The 19,420-nt window shown below is 49.3% G+C and overlaps 1 protein-coding gene across 3 annotated transcripts in view; it reads left to right on the forward strand.

Annotated features, from left to right (window-relative positions):
• Positions 1–16,628: 16,628 nt before the first annotated feature.
• Positions 16,629–19,420, forward strand: part of STOX2 (storkhead box 2) — a 144,998-nt gene continuing 142,206 nt past the window's right edge. The window contains exon 1 of one of the 3 annotated variants that reach the window (XM_065695300.1): positions 16,629–17,042. In XM_065695300.1, coding sequence (XP_065551372.1) covers positions 16,691–17,042 — 352 coding nt within the window. In that variant the 5' untranslated portion in view covers positions 16,629–16,690. The remainder of the gene's footprint in view (positions 17,043–19,420) is intronic. The other 2 variants (XM_065695344.1, XM_065695352.1) reach the window with 2 other exon arrangements.

Below are 19,420 nucleotides of genomic sequence, written 5' to 3' on the forward strand. Positions count from 1 at the left end.
TCAGACTGCTACTGAGCTGGAGACTTAACCCTACCGCTGTCGTTTCCTCCCCTTTTATACTACTAAGTGCATAAGAGGGGAAGAACATGTCCCATCATCTCCCAGTCTCCTGGCCTAAAGTGAAGTCTGGAGCAAGGGAAGGTACTCTATCCATTCTTCATTGCTTCTGATCCCTAAAATCTAGTTACAAAAGGTTCAGGAAAAATGCAGGATTAAATGAAAGATTCTAATTCCTGATCAATGTTTAGGGTCTTGTGCAGTGTCTTCTTCAGATCATTGCTTTACAGAAGAGTTTTGGAGGTTCCACCAGCTTCCTTTTTGCATGTCCCAATGAAAAAGATGCTTCTCTTTACACTTTCTCTGCCTTCTCGTGGGAGAAGGGAAGTCTCAAGGTAAGAATATTCACACTAGGACTCTCCTTCAGGTTTGAGGTTGCTCTGTGTAGAGTAGCAAGAAGAAGAAAAAACAAAACATCTCAAAAGCATCTTATTCCTTAAAGCCACTCTTCTGCTTCCTTTTCCATGCAGAACTTAGGCTTAAGGAGAGCAGCCTGCCTTCCCGTTCCTCCTCTAGGCATGCCTTTGACAAGAGACTGAGGGCTAAGAGCGGTAGCCTCTGCTCTGTTCCAAGGACTGTGCATTTTACCTGGGTAACTGAAGCGGAGGATGAAGACCTGTGCAGGACTTGTGACTGTATTCACCTTTCTCAATTTCAGGATGACTGTGCACATTGCTTTGCACAGCTCAGCTTTCAGGGTATCAGGTGTGCCATGACAGACATTTGCTTGATGGGGTACTGAAGCAGCTTCTACTAGCCTAGTAGGTTTGTCCCACAATGGGTTGTAAAATAGTTTATGATGATATCACCAGGAATATGGTTGTTGAATAGCAGCGAAGAGCTGCTGAAAGCAAGTTGCGTAGTCAGTAAAAAAATAGGTTATAGCTTGATTAGCCATTGCGTAAGTTTAGATAATGCAAGTTAGTTTTAGAGGATTGATTCTTTAGATCTGTCTGCAGGGATGGTTCAGGGTACTGTAGTTTGACAAAACTAGGAAAGGGGAAAATAGTTTCACTTGCTTTGAGGTTTCTGCTAAAGTAAACCCTAAACTTCATTATTTTGTATTTTTAAATGGGATGAACAAACCTAGTGGAAGTGTTAAGTGCCACCTGGGACCTGTCACTCCTGCCAGATTTAAGGCCTAGTATGCTACACCTCTATATTCTGGAAGAAAACACGGAGGTGGCTTCAGCTAGTACAGCTACAGTCTGGTCCTAAGATATGCAAACTGGTCTAAACTTACCCCAGCTGTTCTGCTCCGCTTCTCAGATACCATCAATCTCTCTCTACCGGCAAGGATGCCATCCATGCAGAAAGTGACTGACCGCCCTCCCCCTTGCTGGTAGAGGGGGCTCAGCAGCAACGAGGTCCCTGCTTCTCAAGAAGACTGCTAGAGGGTTCCCTTCAAACCCAGGCAGAGCGCTTTCGTGCTTGCTCTCTTGCTCGTGCAGATAGGTGCTTGCTTCCAAGCCTTCTGTTTGATCTTCCTTATGTTATTGTAGTTCCTGATGGGTTTTTCTCCTCAAAAGGTTCTTCAAGTTTCCTCTGGGATTGGTCAGGGAATTGACTGTTCTGCTGCTCTCCCTGGCCCCCAGAACTCTGTGGCTGAAATGTCCTTTGCACCTTGGGTGCTCAACATGCCTTAGCTTTCTGCTTGTTCAGTGTAACGCACTCCTGGGAAAACCCTTACTTTGTTTCTACAGCAGATTGCACTGGGACCTGCTGTGAGATCGTGCCTGTGGATTTCTGTGATAAAAGCCTGCTCTGAGTGAGCTCCCTCAGCCTCTGGACTAGGAGGGAATACCCCCTAGCATTGCCCCGTGTGGGAATGTGCATATGCCCTGCCCTGCTGTGGCAGTACCTAGGCATGCTCTTGTACTCAGGGAAGTTTCCAGTCTTAGTATAGCTCTGAGACTTGTCTTTGCTTACTCTGCAGCGTGTCCAGGTGTAGGGACAGCAGGTCACAGGAGACAGGATGGTTACTCTCGGTTAACTGCAGCTTCTTCATAGTGTGTTACTCACATGCGTGTACACATGGGCATTTAAAGGATGATTGCTCACTCTTCTTCCTCTGTCTCAAAGTCCTGGAGAAAGCAATTCTGACTCTCCTAGACAATTCATCTAAAAGAGCTCTGCTCCCTTTTTAGCCAGTTCATGAACCACCTCTTCTTTCATACCACAAAGGGTGTCATCCAGAGCTTGGAAAGCTGCCCACCTTGGTCATGTATCACACATGCATTTGGTCATATACCTTAAAGCCCTTCAGGTTAGAAGTAACCGAACTTCCTCACCTTTTACTTCAGATGGCTTCATGTTCTTTGCTTCCTGGTCTTGTTGCCGGTGAAACTGTACAAAATGCAAGGCCATTTCAGATTGCAGGTCTAGCTTTTACATTAGCTAGACTCGAGCAGTATAAGACAAATGAAAAGGAATCAGCTTGATTAATCTTGTTTGTCCTTTTTCTTTGCAAGCCTTACAGGAACAGTTTTAATGTGGGGGGAGATGAGGAAGGAGTGTATGTGTCAAATACTAATGGGATCAATCAGATCTTAGAAAAGCAAAGCTCTGTGTTTCTTAGTGTTGTCATTTTTCTAAGTTCCAAGGAGATGTCAAGTGTTGGATAACTAAACCCAGGCATTTCTGTATTTAAATAGAGATTTAAAATACCCTAAAGATTTGTTCAAGTCAGAATAAATTCCCTCACCTGAAAGAATGTGAATACTTATTCTAGGCGTTTTCAAGAAAATCATGTCAGATTTCCTTGCCAGATCTCTAGATAATTTCCTGAGGAACACGATACTGTGCAAAGGCAACAGAGTTTGTATAGCCACGCTTATAGGATGTGTTGTATCAATGCAAAGCTATGTTAACTATGTGTGCTAGTTACCACAGTCTCAACTTGCCAGTGGGATGGGGAGATCTGGAAGTCAAAAATTTCTCCCTGGAAAGCAAATAAAAACACGGAGCTGGCATTTTTTTGCCTGCATTTAGGTGTTGCTAAAAGGTATCTGATTCCATTGGGACGTTCCAAGCTGACCTTCAGCCTGAGATTTCGATTATTCCTTCTAAAACTTTAACTGTTCATCCTCCAACAGCATTTCTACTTCAGAGCACATGCAAACTTTCTCCCTGGAAGCTGTTCTGCATGCAAATGTTTCTCTTTTTCTGTCTTATCTGCACTCTCTAGCAATTACTGTGGTGTTTTTTTAACGTGTTTAAGCTTTTCCTTTAACTACTTTAATGTTGAAGAATATTTGGTTTTCCATACTGGAACGCGTATTTTTTTGCCAACCAGTATTTAAATTATTCATTTCCCAAGCTGTTTTAATAAGCAATTGTATGTAATATATTGAATCCAGATGGTTCTCCTTATGTAGCTTTTCTATATACATGCATGTGTATGTATGCATACCTGTGTATGCGAGTGAAATAAATAAATTCCAGCAAACCAGCAATGAATACCCAAATGAGGAAAAATCCCCTCCTGTTTCAGTTCCCTGTCGCACAGAAGCTATTCCATTCGCCTGCAGCATGGGATGAACTTAGCCTGACTTTCTCTTTGCTGTTTGGTTTCACGATGTCACCTCAGAAATCTTCTTGTCACCTGGGGTTTTTGTATGAGCAGTAGAAAACAGGGGTTGGCCGCCTTGCAGCCTTAGCTGGGGGGGGGGGGTGTTCAAAATGCCTGCTTCAGCCCTAAAACATGAGCAAAACCATGTTGCTGCTTCCCAGCAGCCAGCACCCTATCCCTCCCAGCTGTAAGCCTGTCGTAAGATGTGTACACACACATCCTCTGTTACTGACATCAGGGAGTCCCACCTTAGCATCTCCTGGATGTTTGGTACCTGGGCGTACATGCTCAGTAACAGATCGCCTCTGAGAGCTGTGCTCTCTCAGGGTAGTCCACAAGTGACAAAGCAAACGGCTGTAATAAACATCAAAACACATGTGATAATCACAGAGGGAAGGGAATGAGAAATGCACTCCAAAATATTAGCACAGTTACTGTCTGGTTTTTCATGTGATGGTTTTTCTGTGGGCCCACGTTAGGGAGCTAAAAAGCAAAATAAAGGTATTTTAGTCCAGTTTTCATCTGCCAGCCTCTTTAAAACAAGGAAAATGCTGCATTTTCCGTCTGCTACATATAGCCTGTTTGTAAGATGTTTGTAAGCTTGTTTGTAACCTGGCGTGGAGGTTGCAGAAAGGTCAGACGAATGTTATCTTTTAAGTAAAGTGTTTCTTCCTCAAGGTCACTGCTCCATCCCTGGAGACTTTTATGCGGGTAACACAGAAATGATCTGTGTTAATTTATGACCTTGGAGGTATTCATCACTTGGAGTGGATTTGGACTTGAGAAGTTCCTAGTTCAAATATGCCTATAGCCCAGGAAAGAAGGGGGTGCTGATAAGAATGATTAATGAATTCCATGAAGGGGTTTTCAGGTAGTGAGACAGGAATGCTTTTATCCCCCTCAGCCAGACACTACTGAGTACACGGGGTAACTTTAGCAGAAATGTGTTCCTATTTCCTAGGTTAGTTAAGTGTCTCTAAGAGGCCATTCTCTTTGCAGGAGCAACCGGATGTTGCTGCGCTGACTGTGAAGGTGCTGTACCTATTTGCACCTGGGGAAGTCTGGCGCGATGCTCTTGGTGCCAGGGTTACCTCATGGGATGAAACTTGCACCCCTGAGAAAAACACATGGGGTTTACCTGGAATTTCATAGCCAGAGGGAAACCAGTGGTGGTTACAAGAACTATCAGTTATGAGCTACTTGTGATGAGGAAAGGGCATAGCGTTTTCTATAGGGAAATAGACGTGCAGCTATGATTAAGCTTCATGTTTGTTACCGTAATGCAAATCATTGTGGTATACTTTGGCTTGTGATTGCTATCCTATTTCTAGGCAAATTACTCAGATGTTTATTAATTTATCCACGTGAGGGGATCAACAAACAGTGGCTGTTTGAACTCTGCTGCATGGCTCTATTGCGAGTAACCTCCCTTCTTAGGTTGTAAAACTCATGGCTGTCTCCTGCAAGCCAAGATCTGCATCTCCTGGAGTGCTGCAAGGATGCCTCCCCTGTCTCCTGGGGGAACATGAACACCAGTGATTTAATTCTGTATGGCTGTTTTCAGAAAGAAAAGCCTCCCAAAGTTATGTAAGACTTGGAAAGTGATTTTTCTGCTTCTCTATCACATTCAGTTTCCAGTGTGCTCTGCGCTGGTGGCTGCAGCGCTGGTGGCTGCAGCCAGGCTACCCGGAACCTTTGCACAGCCTCGTATTCCCTGCAGCAGACACTGACTGCTGGGGCTTTCCTGGGCCCCTGGAACAGATGAACCCTGTCTTCTGCTCAGCCTAAGCCATGACACGAGTGCTGCAGCCTGGAACACTGCTGGTAAGGGCTGAAGGGGTGAACCAGGTGCCGCAGAGGACCAGCCCTGCGGGACTTGCCTATGTGAGGATCTCCCTTGTGACCAAGTGGTTGCTATCAAGTGTGACCATGAGCAAGATGCTGTGCCCTGCCAGCCACTGGCAAGGCTTCTTGCACATCAGGAGCATACCTGTACTGCCATGGCACTCAGCCACAGCACAGCCCAGGGCTCAGTGTAAGGAAAATGCCCATGGTAAAGCATGCTGCTGCTTCTTGCCTGGGGGGCATGCCATCATGGAAGATGAGCTGCGCTCCCAGGCAAAAATGGACACTTCCAGGTTTGCACAGGGATCAAGTGAAAATAACAACACCTCAGCTCAGCTGGGGCAAAGAAGGACATTACTGTGAAGTCAGAGCAGTAAAATGCTGCAGATCTTATGTGGTGGATAAAGGACCAGATCTGTTGAAAGACTGATGCAGCACTATGGGAAAACTCGGATGATGGGGGCTACAATGGTTAAACAGTGTGGAAAAAAACCCTGATAGCCCACGGAAAGTGGACTGGTAAGGGACCCTGGCTCACTGCAGACCAGGAGGAGTGAGGGCCCATGGCTGTGGGCTACTGCTGCCCACTGGGGCCTGAAGAAGTCTTGCTCAGGGCTTTGGCCCCCATGAAGAGAGATGACCCAGCCATCCCCTCTCTACCTCTCTTTGGCTTGAAAAAGGGGAAGATGTTGGAAGGCCAAGCCCCAGGGGTCACCTAAACCAGCACTGGTGGAGCAGCGTGTCAGTCAGGCGCTTCCTTACCCCAACATTGCCAACTGAACTTCTGCCCCCCTTGGTTTCCATTGAGTGCCAGTGCTCTGCTGTCAGCTGTACTCCTCTATACACAGGACACAGGACTTGCTGCCAGAGCCCCCCGGTGCCCACGGCTCCATGCACATTGCTCTGGAAGTCAGAGACAGCACGAGTTTGAAAACAGAGCACACTGAGTCTCAGATTAGCAGCAGTCAACCCAACTGCTCCTGCTCCCTCTTCACACAGCACCATCCGGTGACACCTGCTGAAGTGGGACTGACGACGGAGACTCGGGATTACACCCAGCTCTGATCTCCACATGGGTCCTCCCAGATGCACCACCTCGAGTGCTTCATATGACAAGGCAGTGTGAGCTGGAAAGGAAGACAGGAAACCCTGAGGTTTTCTCTCTCCTCCCTCCTTCCAATAGGCTCTTTCGTGCCTGTGTCAGTTGGAACCACCCAAAGCTCTCCACACTTTGAAAGCAACAGTAGATTGGCCTCAAAAAGGCCAAGGTCAAGTATGGGCTGACCACGATGCATAGCTGCAGCATCCCTGAACGTGCTTGTTCGGTGCGGGATGGTGGGAGTACAAAAGCTGGCTGCTGGGTTCTGTAACTGGCAGCATTGCCTACAGCAAAGAGAAGGAAATACCGAGGTCGTTCTTTCTGAATCTGCCACATACATACCCTGGCAAAGTTCTGCCCATAAAACCAGTGGCAGGAGTTACTCATTCCCACCTCTGCCTTGCAAAGAAGCTACCTGATTCTTGTCTGTTATCGGGTAACTCTTCTGCACAAATAGGAAGCAATGACGTGTGTTTTCTGCAGACAGACAACCCCATTTCCATGAACATCAATACGAGATCCATTTATAAGAGTAACCTTTACTCCCTCAGCAGGAAGTGATGTTTTCTCCTGGGTCTGATATCTGCCAGTGCAGTGGGCTCAGATTTAGTAGCCCAAGAAATAACCCAAGATTGCTCAGACAGTTCCTGGCATGTCTTACAGCCCTGCTACTTGCTGGGGATGGCAGGGAAACGCAAGGGGGCATTGCACAGAGATCCCTAAGGAAAGCATGAAAATGGCTGAGGGAGAGGAGAGGGAAGGAAGGATGGGACTGGATGGGGAGGAAAGGAGAAAAGAGGAGCATAATGGAGAGATGGCCACTGCTCACCATGCCCAAGACGTTTAAAATGATAAGCTGATAATGGCAATAGAAGAACAAAAGCCAAACTTTCTGGTTCAGCCTGGTGTTGGGCCCATGGATAATCTTCAAAGGGGAGCTACAGAGTTAAAGAGGAATTAAGCTCTAGGAGACGTTAGATCTGGCACATCTGCTTTACAAAGGGGCTGGGGGGGCTGGGTGCTGCTGCGTTTTCATTTCTCTGTCAGAGAGCCAAAGGCGATTCTCTCTGCCAAATGTAGACTCTTGACCTTCCAGTCAGGATGACAAGAGAGTTATCCTGGGGTGTGTCCACACCTGCCGGGCAACATTAGGCATGAAATAGAGCTGTCTGTCTTCTTTAGCTAGAATGGTTTCACAAACACTTCATAAACGCCTGTCTTCACGGAGCGGAGAGCTGCCTGTATTATCTCCGTGCGTTCAATATTGAGATTGATGGCAGCTGGGGTCATTGGTTAAACTGTCTGATCCTGACAAGCTGAGGCAAAGGGAAGAGGCGGGAGAGCGGGAGGAACGGCTGCTGCGAATACCTGCGGGAGAGACGGGTCCCGGGAGCGGGCAGGGCTGGTGAGGCAGCCGGCAGGTCCCTGCTGGGACTCAGCCGAGCCCCGCCGTGCAGAGACGCTGCTCACAGGCTTGGCTGTACCGGAGGATGGCCGGTTGTGACATCGGGCAGGCTTACCTCAGCTCCCGCAGCGAACAAGCGGAGCTCACATCTGCAGTTACGGCTGTTATAGAAAGTCCAAGGCGAGGGAGCAGTGTTCCGGGGACAGGAGCCAAGGTGCCGCTTATGCAAAAGGCTTAGCTGTAATGAAGGGCTGCTAAACCAGGAATGAATTCTCTTACACACACCCCACCACCCCTTTCACTGACTCTGTGTTGCCAAAGGGGACCTGAAAGTGAGCCCCTACCCAATCGACCTTCCTATTCCTGTCTTTGCTCTGAGTGAAAGGGAAATGATGGAGGAGTGGGGAAGCTGGCTGATGGCTGGCAGACACTGTGAGCTTAATGTGCGCTGGTTCTTGGCACTCACCTGACAGGTACAAACCAGTGCTGGAAGAGCTGCAGCCGGTCCTGCTGGAGAAGGTGGCTGCTACCTCCCTCCCTGCACCCCTCACCAGCTGGAAGAGCAAAAGGGGATGATTCGCATCACACCATAGCAGGTATCAGACTGGTTTTAAAAGTAATAATTGTTTATTGTAGGCAGATGTAAGATGCCTATTACTTTCCTATTTGTAAACCAAGCGTGGCTTTGACTGAACTAGCTCACTCAGGGCAAGAAACGTGAGGCCTGAAGTGAAAAGAGCAAAAGCAATTGAACAGAGTGAACTGGATAAGAAACTTCTGTAAAAAGGAAAAAGAGAAAAAAAACCCCCTCATTATGACAGTTTCTTTCTCAGGGTTATATTGTTCTTTTCCAGAAGCATCTGTATTAAGAAAAGACATGCTAGAAATCGGTATACTGATGGAGAGAAGATGCAGATGTGTTAAACGCATGCTGTAGGATGTCAGTGGCTGGAGGAGCAGCAAGCAGGAGTGAGTTAAAACCCAAGGTGGGCATCTTCTCCAGCATCCTTCCCTGTATCCAGCCTTTCCCTACATGCAAAGACTGTGGTAGTGGTTATTCCCCCTCCACATAGGCATTTTTTCTTGCTTGGGTGCAGAAATTCTCTACCTGCAAAGCTGTGGGGGTTGGAAAGACATGGCCTTGGTTTAGGGTTGCCCAGAGGAAGGCTGCAAGCCTGGCTTGTATTGAGTTGTGGTCAGTGGATCTGTGCACAGAAAGTGCAAGGTTGTCACCGGCCAGGTACAGAGAGTGGGCCTGTGCTTCTGGCAGGAAGAGAAAGAAAGTCTTGGCACAGGTGGAGTCTCCTTGTAACTTGATTTACTGTTTCCCTCTGCAGCGTTATCAGTGTGGGTGCCTGCCTGCCTGAAAGGCAAGGCACAGTCTCAAAGGGCTTTTATCAAATTCAGCAACACCAGTTGCTTTCCCTTTCCGCAGTCAGAAAGGAGGTGCTGTCACCCAAAAATTGGCATGGCAAATGACCGTGGAGCTTCCCCATGCTCCCCAGATCTGTGTCATCAAGGGAGTCTCCAAGAAGCCAACATACGCCAACCAGTCCCTGCAGCGCCCTGGCACAGCTCCCGCATGCCTGGGGCATCCTGCAGGGATGGTCTGTGCGGTTCCCACCAACACAGTGTTTTATAGCTCCACTTTTGGTTAGAGACGTGGTATTCTTACCCTTCCCAAGCCCAAATCAGAGCTGCTCGGCTGAGACTGACACCTACTTGTTGCCCACAGCCCGGGCAGAGCCAAGGCTGCTTACAAAGCCCGTGCCCAGCTCTGGCTCCCACACCGTGCACACTGATCACTCCGCCTGCAGCGTGGTTGTGCACAATCCTCTTCGTATTTGTATTTGTATTTTCGTTTCATTTTTTCCTTCCCCTCCCCCAGGTGGGCGTTGCAATAACAGCCCCTGCTTAAATTCTTCTTCTGGAAGGTGGAAGAGTTCACTTCATTGTGTTCATTTGGAAGTGGTCAGCTCTGCCTACCTCACCTCTTGTTTAGGCACAGAATATACTTCCTGAATGAAAATGCAGGGCCATGGATTGCCATGCTCTCCCTTTTGGCACCATTCTGATGGGGTCCCTATAAGAAAACTGATCAAGCACACCCTGGAGAGCTCGGCTATGCGTGTTAGATGAACAAGGGCTTCCCTTTGCCTCACTTCACCTGTGTATGCCATTTCCATCTGCATACTCTTAGGGGTATACGTATTTCACTGTGATTTCATTCTCCTGAGTGCAGCTTTGCACTGCCCGCAGCACTTAGAGGACTTGCCTTGCGCTACATGAGAAGGGGCAGTAGGAGGAAAACACATCTATTCAAAGCAGAGAAATTTCAGACTAAAATGCTGAGGCTGGTGGAGACCTGATCTCCTTGGGCTGACTTTGCAGTCATTAACTTGGCTGTGTGAGAACCGGCAGGGATCAGCTGCACATCTTTGCTTGGCTGCGCCAGGAGTCAGCAAAGCCCCCTTGCTTCAGGCCACGGGCCGTGAAAGGGAATATGAAAAAGGGGAGAGAAAAAGATTTTATTGCTCTTTCTTCCAGAGCGCTCATGAAACTTAATGGCCGTTTCACTCACAATTTCTTTCCATTGCTGGTAGGGGAATCATAAAAACCAAAACCTAGTTCTTTTGGTGCGTCAGTGCCTGAGCTGCCGGAGTGTTTTCAGAGGTTCTTGCAATGCAACGCACCAAGCAATTAGGGAAACCGGTGTGCCATTTCCATAACTGAACATGCATGTTACCTGCAAGTATGGAGCCCTTTATGGCTTCAGTAGAGCACAGCTCTAGAGTTTGAAATAAAATCCCATCTCTGCCAAATACATTGTATAGCCCCCTGCTGTAGTGTTTGACTGTAATCTGGCCCAAAGCAACCATCAATATTATAGCAGGTAAAAGACAATTATAGGTTGGAAGGCATATAAAAATTTCTCTACTCTAGTGAATGTATTTAGAAGGTTAAGGTATAAACGTGTGCTTCTCTTCCCTCCTTATTAATTTGCAGTCAAGAATTTCTCGTGCAGGGAATCTGTTCTGGCCCCATTTACCAGCACCACCGTGATGAGCTGTTTACCAGCTTAGTGGATTCGAAATGTCTGTAAGTCTTACTTCTCTCTTTGCAGCTTCATAAATAGATAAAATTGAAGGGCTTTCCAACCCAGGGCTTTGTGCTGTGATATTTACCTATCTAAATGTAGGCATCTGACTTTGAATGTGAGAGACCTGTACCCTATATTATACGTGTCCTGTGAGCAAAGTGGGAACTTGTTTTTCGTGTCTGCTGGGAGGTGTTTTTTCTCCTGCTCAGTGTACCTTACCCAGGATGTGTAGGCAATTGTTAGGCAGACAATGGATAATTGTGTACCTACTGGCTCTCCTACCCAAGCAGCAGTCACCTCGTTGCAAAGAATTAATACTGTTGCCAAAGATTTTCCTGAAGAGGAATATGGGCATGCCTGTCATAGCCAGGGATCTCCTCTCCTCCCTCGGGTCACATCCTGCCCCTGGGATCCTTCTCGATGCCAGTAAGTCTGAGTCAGGTAAAAGCACAGATCTTAAAAGTGATGCAGTCAGCTGTTTTCCTATGCTGCTCATTAGCTGGATGCTTAGTTTGGACCTAGCTCATCACTCCTCACACAGGAAACTCCCATTGACTCAAGGAGCTCTGCCTGAGCAAGGGCTCCTCAGCAGGCCTTCTTGATGGAGGATTGCAGGACACAACTGAATGCAGAAATGCTTGGCTTCTACCACAGCAGGGACTGTCAAGCAGCCATTCCTCGTATGGTTTTTAATAGCAAGTCTCAAGGGACTTTAAAGTCCCTTACTTTCTCTAAGTAAGAAGTATTATTATGCACATATGACAAAACCTGGTTACCACAACAAAAGAGTAAAGCTAAATGAGGTGCTGTTTTAGGAATTCTTGGTGGCACATCAGTGTCTTCATGTGATGCAAACTAGGCGAATGTAAAACTATATATGCATATATGGCTGCCACGCTTCTTGGAAGAGTTTTAAGGCATAACTACTATCACAGCTCTTCTAGCATCTTGGTTTTCCTAGATGCAGCTCACCATTACTGTTCATGATCTCCATTGCTTTGGAGCATTCACTGTTCTGAGCCTGCTCCTCAGGATATGGCCAGAAAGGCATCAGGCCTGTGTGTTACTGCCATACCTGATCCTGGACCTTTTGCACACCTGCAGCAGCAAAGCCAGAAGCCAATGCAGTTTACATTGACTCTGTGTCTGAGGAAGTCTGGTGGGGCTTACGTAGCTCTTGACTGGGGCAGGAGGAGGGGCAACTCTTCTCCGAATGTGTTGTTGATGGCTGTAAGGTCCAGTCTCACTAGGGCTGCAGTAAGGGCTGTATTTGATGATGGCAGTTACACCGTGCTTTGCAGTACTGGGCTGCCAGTGAGTCTCCAGCTTCAGCCAGCCTTCCACATGGGAATACATGCAGGTATGTCTGGAAAAAGCCCTGACAGAAATGTCTTAAAAATCCATCCTGTGCCTGCCAGTTTCTTGGCAAACACAACTTCCTGAAAACCTGCGTAACACAGCTTCTTCCTGGGAATGAGGTGACCCAGCTGGGAGCTGTGCAGGACTCTCACCATCTAACACCACCGGACAGACGGAAAGCAGGGGAAGTGTAAGTTTTGGTGTATAAAACCAGCAGAGAGATTTAAATGAACAGTTTTCTGATGGGAAATACTCTTTCCAAACCTCTCATGGAAGAAATCCTGAGTAAGGCTCTTGCTCCCTTACTGCCTGAATATGGCATCTGAATCTGAAGCAGAACACATGCTGACATACCACACAGGCTGTGAAATCGTGTAACTTGCCTTACTTTATGTACAAATCAAGGATGCACAAGAGCCATTAAATACACACTTTTCACCCCAGCCTTTCCTTTCCATTCCGTGGCCTTGAACGAATTCTGGGGGAATGCTCTTTTCCCAGGGGGGCTTTAACAAGGTGATGTTTGCAGCAGACAGAGGTACCGCGCTTGAGCTCCAGACCAGTACAGACAGCTGGAGAACACAGCTGTGTCAGCTCTGCTTGGCTTCCTGCTCTGCTTACGATAAATGAGGCCATTTGATGCAGACCTCTGCACGTGCATTTCAAAGAGATGTGTCTAAATCTTCAGGAGTTTTGCTCTGCCAGCAAGGTAAACTTCTGCCTTTCCAAACACTTTGAGCCACTTAGGTGTTCCACTTCACCCGGCTTCATTACCTGGCCATAAGAAGATTGCAGGCTGTCTTCCTACTTGTGTTTCTACAGACAAATACCAGGTTGGCTTTAATCTGGCTATAGATCTTGATTGCTTGGAAAAAATCCCTTGAAGTGAGAGTGAATGAAGAGGAAGGAGGTGCTGTTCAACCCCCAGCCAGCGAGGAACAAACTGTAAATGAACAAAAATAAACCGAACAACCAAAAATTCCAAGGAAAAACAAATTGTTTGAAGCAGCAACGAGATGGATGCAAAAAGGGGGAATAACGAACAGTTTATTGAGTACATACTCCTTGTCCACAGCCTTTCCCCAGGTCCTTGAAACAAGGGGAGTCTCTTAACCTGGGCCTTAAGGTCCCACTCAGGCAATCCTAGCACTGGCTTTTACAGCGACGGCACCCTAATGCGTGGTGTATTTTGGCTTCTGCCACAATCACTGTGCCCATCCGACATGGTCTGGACAAATTATAGCGTACACTCCTCCTTTACCTTGTCATGAACCTTGTGTGCGACATTACATGTGTGCAAGCTGTGGCAGGGTAGTGTGCCAGTGGAGGGAGGGAGGAGGGAAGGAGCAGAGGGCCAGCCTGCAAGCACAGGGGAGAGGCACCAAGCGGTGTGAGGGAAGAGGTGATGAAAGCGGGGTGGGAGAGGATTAGTGGGTTGAGGACTAGCCTTTACAGGAGAACAAGGTAGGGATGTTGACAGCCTGCAAGTATTGCTGCAAACAACTTGCAAGGGAGGAAAAAACTTCATGGAGTGTTTTGCCACGCCAGTTGTTTCAGAAACTAATACTGAAGGGAAAAGGAGCTCAGCTAATGAAGGCAGCAATGCTGATGGCATGGCCAAAGGCTACCAGAACAGGTGCTTTGTCCACAGGCAGCAGAAGGATCGCATTGGCCACTTGGGATCTGGGGGCTGTGGGCAAAATGTGGGGTCTCACATCTAAATGCTCAGTACATACCTGGTGCAGGAACCTAAACTCAGTCAAAAGGGGTAATTTGGCTCTATTGTTCTTGCAGATAGGAATAAAACCTGAAAACCCATCTAAGCCCTTAAGTTACCTGGTGACTCTAATCAGCAGTTGAGATGTCAATGATGAGCTCCACACAAAGGCAACACAAAAGTGAACCCTGCCTAGGAGAACTGAAATGCAAGTGTGATGGGCAAGATAAAGGCTGGTATAATACAGAGAGGAGGAAGGCACAAGGTAAGAATAACACACGTATGACAAGATAATGACAGTAGTTTCAACACGCCGAGACTAGCTCTTTTAACAGACAATCAGTGGCTCAGGTGAACTTTGGGAAGCAGTTCTGAGGACAGTGAGGATGCTGAGGGGCCTCCTCTTGCAAAGCTTAGGGATGAATGAGAGCATGAAAGTATTCCTTTGAAATACTGACAGCAGCACCACCAAAACTACTGCTGGCTGAGGTGAGGGGCCTCCAGAGATCATGCTGGGCTGGATACTTGGGAAGGGGTTAGAGACTTGCAAGCCAGCATTAATAGGCTCTGCTCCTGGCTTCAAATGACTCGCAGTGATTCTGGATAATTTGTTTCACCTCTGACTTCCCCTTTGGTAAAGTTGGTTTCATACAAACTGTCTCCTCTTGAAACCCTTTAGGATGCTGGTATATTTGATATTCCTCGGCACAGTGCCTAGACAGCACTGGATGAAACCCCAAAAATAGGGAGGGGAGATATCAGAAGAACGTGGTTGTTAAACAGTGCCCTGGAGAATGAACTGGATGAAACCAGATGGAGAGTGCCACAGGGCTTGAAAGAGGTGAAAACCGAACGGGAAACAGTTAAAGGGACAAAAGTGCGCGGGGATATTGATGTGAGTGGATTCAGGAGGAGAAACACTGTATCCTGTACCTAGCACAGTATGGTGCCTGCACCAGCTCTCCTACCGCTGCCCAGCGGAGTGGCTGCTGCTTCCTCTCTCCTCTCACTCCTTTCTCCTCTTGCCCCTCTCCTCTATGGCGCAGTTTTCCTCTTGTGTCCTTCACCTTCCCGGTGCATTCCCATGCTTCGCTGCCTTCTCCCCTGCTCCCTGGCACAAGGCGAGGGGGCCACTGGAGCCACCTGCATGGTCCGCACAGCACCAAGGTGGCCGAAAGCTACAGCCAATTCAGGAGCTCAACCCGTGTTTTCAGAACGGAGACTCAGCTTGGCTGTGGGTTTGAGGGTTCCTATGGAAGGCGGGGGTGCGATCCCAGATCTGCCTTCTCACAAGTAACTGGCTCCTTGCTACCACCTCAACACACCCCCCAGGCTGGGCTGTGCTGGGAAGGACCCCTCTATTTCTGCTCTCATCTCGCCTGTTTTTATTAAGCTCTCCCTTGAGCCTCATGGGCAGTTGGTGACCTGGAGCACAGCAGAGGCAACATATTAACCTGCTGGATAAAAGCCATACAAGTTAGGAGTTGCTCCACCATGCTCAGATTTCAGTACCCCTCAGATACAAGGTGATGCAGGATTCAGGCTTGTTTGGCCTGGAGAAGGGATGGCTCGTGGAAGACCTTATTAACAGTCTTCTCAGTACCTTTACTCAGAACAGTAAAGGGGGTCTGAAAGAAATCTGGAGAGGGACTTTTTACAAGGGCCTGTAATGACAGGACAAGGGGGAATGACTTTAACCTGGAAGAGGGGAGATTTAGACTGAGCATTAGGAAGAAATTCTTCATGATGAGGGTGGTGAGGCCCTGGCACAGGTTGCCTGAAGAAGCTGTGGCTACACCATCCCTAACAGTGCTCAAGGCCAGGTTGGACAGGACTTTGAGAAACCTGGTCTAATGGAAGGTGTCCCTGCCCGTGTAAGGGGGGTTGGAGCTAGATGATCTTTAAGGTCTCTTCCAACCCAAGTCGTTCTATGATTCTATGATTACTGTGGATGATGAAGAAGGGTATGGTCATCTGGTCGCAGCCGGGCTAGTGGCTGCTCACCGAGTAGCTTACCTGCAGCAGTGTAACTGCTGGAAGAAGCACAGATACAGCTACCGTGAGATTGGCGGGGGCAATCTCGCAGTGGCTGGGGGGTGCCCCTGTGTTTCACACCGGGAAGGGAAGGGTGATGTCTCCCGGGCCCGGGGGTGCCGGGAAGCTACAGCAGCACCCGGGACACGCAGCGGGTTCGTTGAGCTCCTGGAGATGGTGCTCCCGCACTAGGGCAGGGCCGCGGGGTGCGGGCTTCCCGGCCGGGAGGCGGCGGCCGCTGCCCGCTGCGGGACCGGCAGCGCTGGAAAACGCCTCCTCCGCGACCGCGGAGCCGGACCGCGCAGAGCCAGGGGTGTGCCGGGGGCGGAGCGGGCCGCGCCAGGGGCGGAGCGGCGCGGAGCGCGGACAGCCGGCCGCGGGAGGCAGCGCGGCCGCGGGGAGGCATGTCCCTGCCCGTGCCCATGCCTATGCCCGTGCCCATGCCCATGCCCATGCCCATGCCCATGCCCATGCCCATGCCCGGCGGCGGGCGGTGAACGGCCATGCCGCGCCGGGCGGAGCGCTGCCTGCAGATCGCCCCGCACTCCCTGGCCATCGTCCTGGGCGCCGCGGCCGGGGGGCGGCCGGGGGGCGGCGGCGGCGGCGCGGGGCCGGCGGCGGAGCTGGGCCGCCACCGTATCGGCTACGAGATCTTCGCGGACTTCAAGCGGGAGAACATGCAGCACTTCTGGGACCGGCGGGCCACGGCGGCGGTGGCAGAGACCTTCTTCCTGGGCTGGATCGACGAGCAGGTGCTGCTGGTGCAGGGCAAGGAGGAGCACCTGGAGGTGCTGCGGCAGGGCTGGGCGCGCCGCTCCCTCAAGCCCCCCAGCGGCTTCCACATCAAGTGCCTGGGTAGGTGCCGGCGGGGCTCCGGGGGGCTCTCGGCCCCAGGCGGATGGAGGGACGACGGCAGGGTGAGAGCTGCGGCGGCGGCCCCGCGGACGGAAAGGGGGAGCCCCTCCCCGGCAAGGGATTTGGGACCCCAAAAGTGGGTGGTGAAAGAAGTGAGCCGGGGCAGGATCGGCGGCGATGCAGGGATGCGCTGCAAGTAGTGGGGGCTCGGCGGAAGAGCTCCAGGCGACAGCTGTAGGGTCGGGCTGGAGAGGTGCGTGTCCCCCTTACCCTCAGCGGGCGAGGTTTAAAGCCTGAAGTGTAACTTAGGGAGGTAGCCCTTGCAGGGTGAGGTGTCTGCTGGCCCGCGGGCCAGCTTCTGCCGCTCGCTCCTCAGGCGTGCTTGTCTCCGGCAGTTCGCTACCGGGGGATCCCGCACCCTCGTGAGCTACGAGACCTCCCCACGGTTCAGGGAGAGCTTTCAGCATTTCCAACGAGAGCAGGCTTTTAATTAAACTTATATCAGTTCGTTAAAAATAATGATTTCTAGCATTAAAAACTTTAAAAGTTCATTTTAGCATTTCTAGGCTGGCTAAGCCAACACCTCACCTTATACTTGGATTGACTGGGTAGCTTATGTCACAGCGTTGCTGTGGAGGTGTTTTCTGTGGCAAGAAGTAGCAGTAGGAGATGAGGAATGTGCGGGGGTTTCTTCGCGGTGGGAGGCAGGTGGCTTTTGGAGCAGTAAATGGCAGGTCTGTTACGCTGTGGAGGGCTGAGGATTCGAGTTAAGGTGTGAACCCCCAGGGGAATCCCTCCAGTGGGCAGGGCGGCCTCGAAAGGAGCACACCTCGTCCGGGGTTTTCTTCAGGAAAGATGGAAATCCTAGCATGGAGAGGAAGCATGTCTGAGGAAAAATGTTTGCAGCACTTGTTTTGATGTGAACCCCCCCCAATGAAATAAATCTGTGGGTATTTGGTGCATGTACTGGGGAGTTGTGAAGAACAATAGAGCTAAAATTTTCCTTAGGATTTAAGGTAACTTCCAGCCGTCACGGCTTGAAACACAGCGGCTTCTCTTACGGAGAAAAGACAAACTGAGGGCTTGTTTTGTTGCTGTGGAGGTCTCGTGGCTTCCCACAGCCACTGCAGTGCTGACGGGGAGTGAAACTGTCTCCTCCTTATGTACAGCTTCTATCATCTGTGTCTTATGAAGTGGGCACCTGGGACAGGTCATAGAGATGGGAGTTTCAGATCTGAAATAGTCAATGCAGTGTCTGGTCACTTCTGCTCACAGGCAGTCTTGTGCCCTAAAACTGTGCAAGAGACTTCTCTGTCACTCACTATTTCCCCATCGAGCTTATTCAAATATTACCATCTCTTCCATGCCCAGAGGGAAGCTCAGGACAAGCTGCCCATTTGAAAATGAGCTGGTGGACCTTTCTTCCTCATTATAGTGAAATTTCCTCTGAACCTCTGATGACGAGAGCTTTGGAGAACAGGTGGTTAATCCTGTTCTGGTGATAGAAGTTTTCTGTGTTCCACCAGTACTGAGAAGAGGGTAAGAAGTTGGGTAGTGGACTGGCGTTGTGGTGGAGGTTTGGATGGAGTCGCTGTTCATGGCCAGCAAACAAGGGGAGAAAACCTGTGTGTGCTGCTTTCCACCCAAGGCTCTTAAATCCTTTCGCCTTTACTGTTGCAACAAAGTGTGGGGTAAACGTAGAGATAGGGGCAATGTTTAATGCCCACTGCTCAAGGTAGCTTATGTGGGCTTTTTGGCTCCAGTTGAACCACGGATGAAGGGCTTTTGAATGGGCACTATTACTTGACAGAGCGTAAAGATCAGCATTTGATTTTTAGGGTGTCCCTGGACCCTACCCATCAGGTGGCATTCCTCAGCCTGCTATGCAGGAGGGCTATGAAAGGGTGCGCTCTGACCTTGACGTTCCTAGAGCCAGGCAAGGAATGTAAACAGGTCTTTGTGGCCTGTTTTGAAATGTGAAACACAACTTTTGCTAGAAGTTCAGGTTAATGAGTAAGCTCCCCGGTGTGTAAATAACGTGTGCTCCTTGGGGGTTATCTTCACGGCAAATTTACTAAAAACTGGAGCCAAAAGTCTTCATTTGACTTTACAAATAGCGAATACCTCTCCGTATGTGATTAAAGGCTATGAAAGAAGAGCAGGGACCTGCTGGAGCCTTGCCTGTTGTGCCGTGTCCTTAGCTGCGATAAATGGGATGGGAGCAACTGATTCTCTTTTCCTCTTTCTTCACTACCTTTTTTCCACTCCCGCACTGATATTCCAGGTCTTGTATCTAAGTAGATTCAACTTGCACTTACTATAAAAGGATTTTCAGAGTAACGGGCCTGGCCCATGGGCATGAGCATCTGCTTAAATGT

This window comes from Lathamus discolor, chromosome 1, assembly GCF_037157495.1.
Source record: "Lathamus discolor isolate bLatDis1 chromosome 1, bLatDis1.hap1, whole genome shotgun sequence".
NCBI lineage: Eukaryota > Metazoa > Chordata > Aves > Psittaciformes > Psittacidae > Lathamus > Lathamus discolor.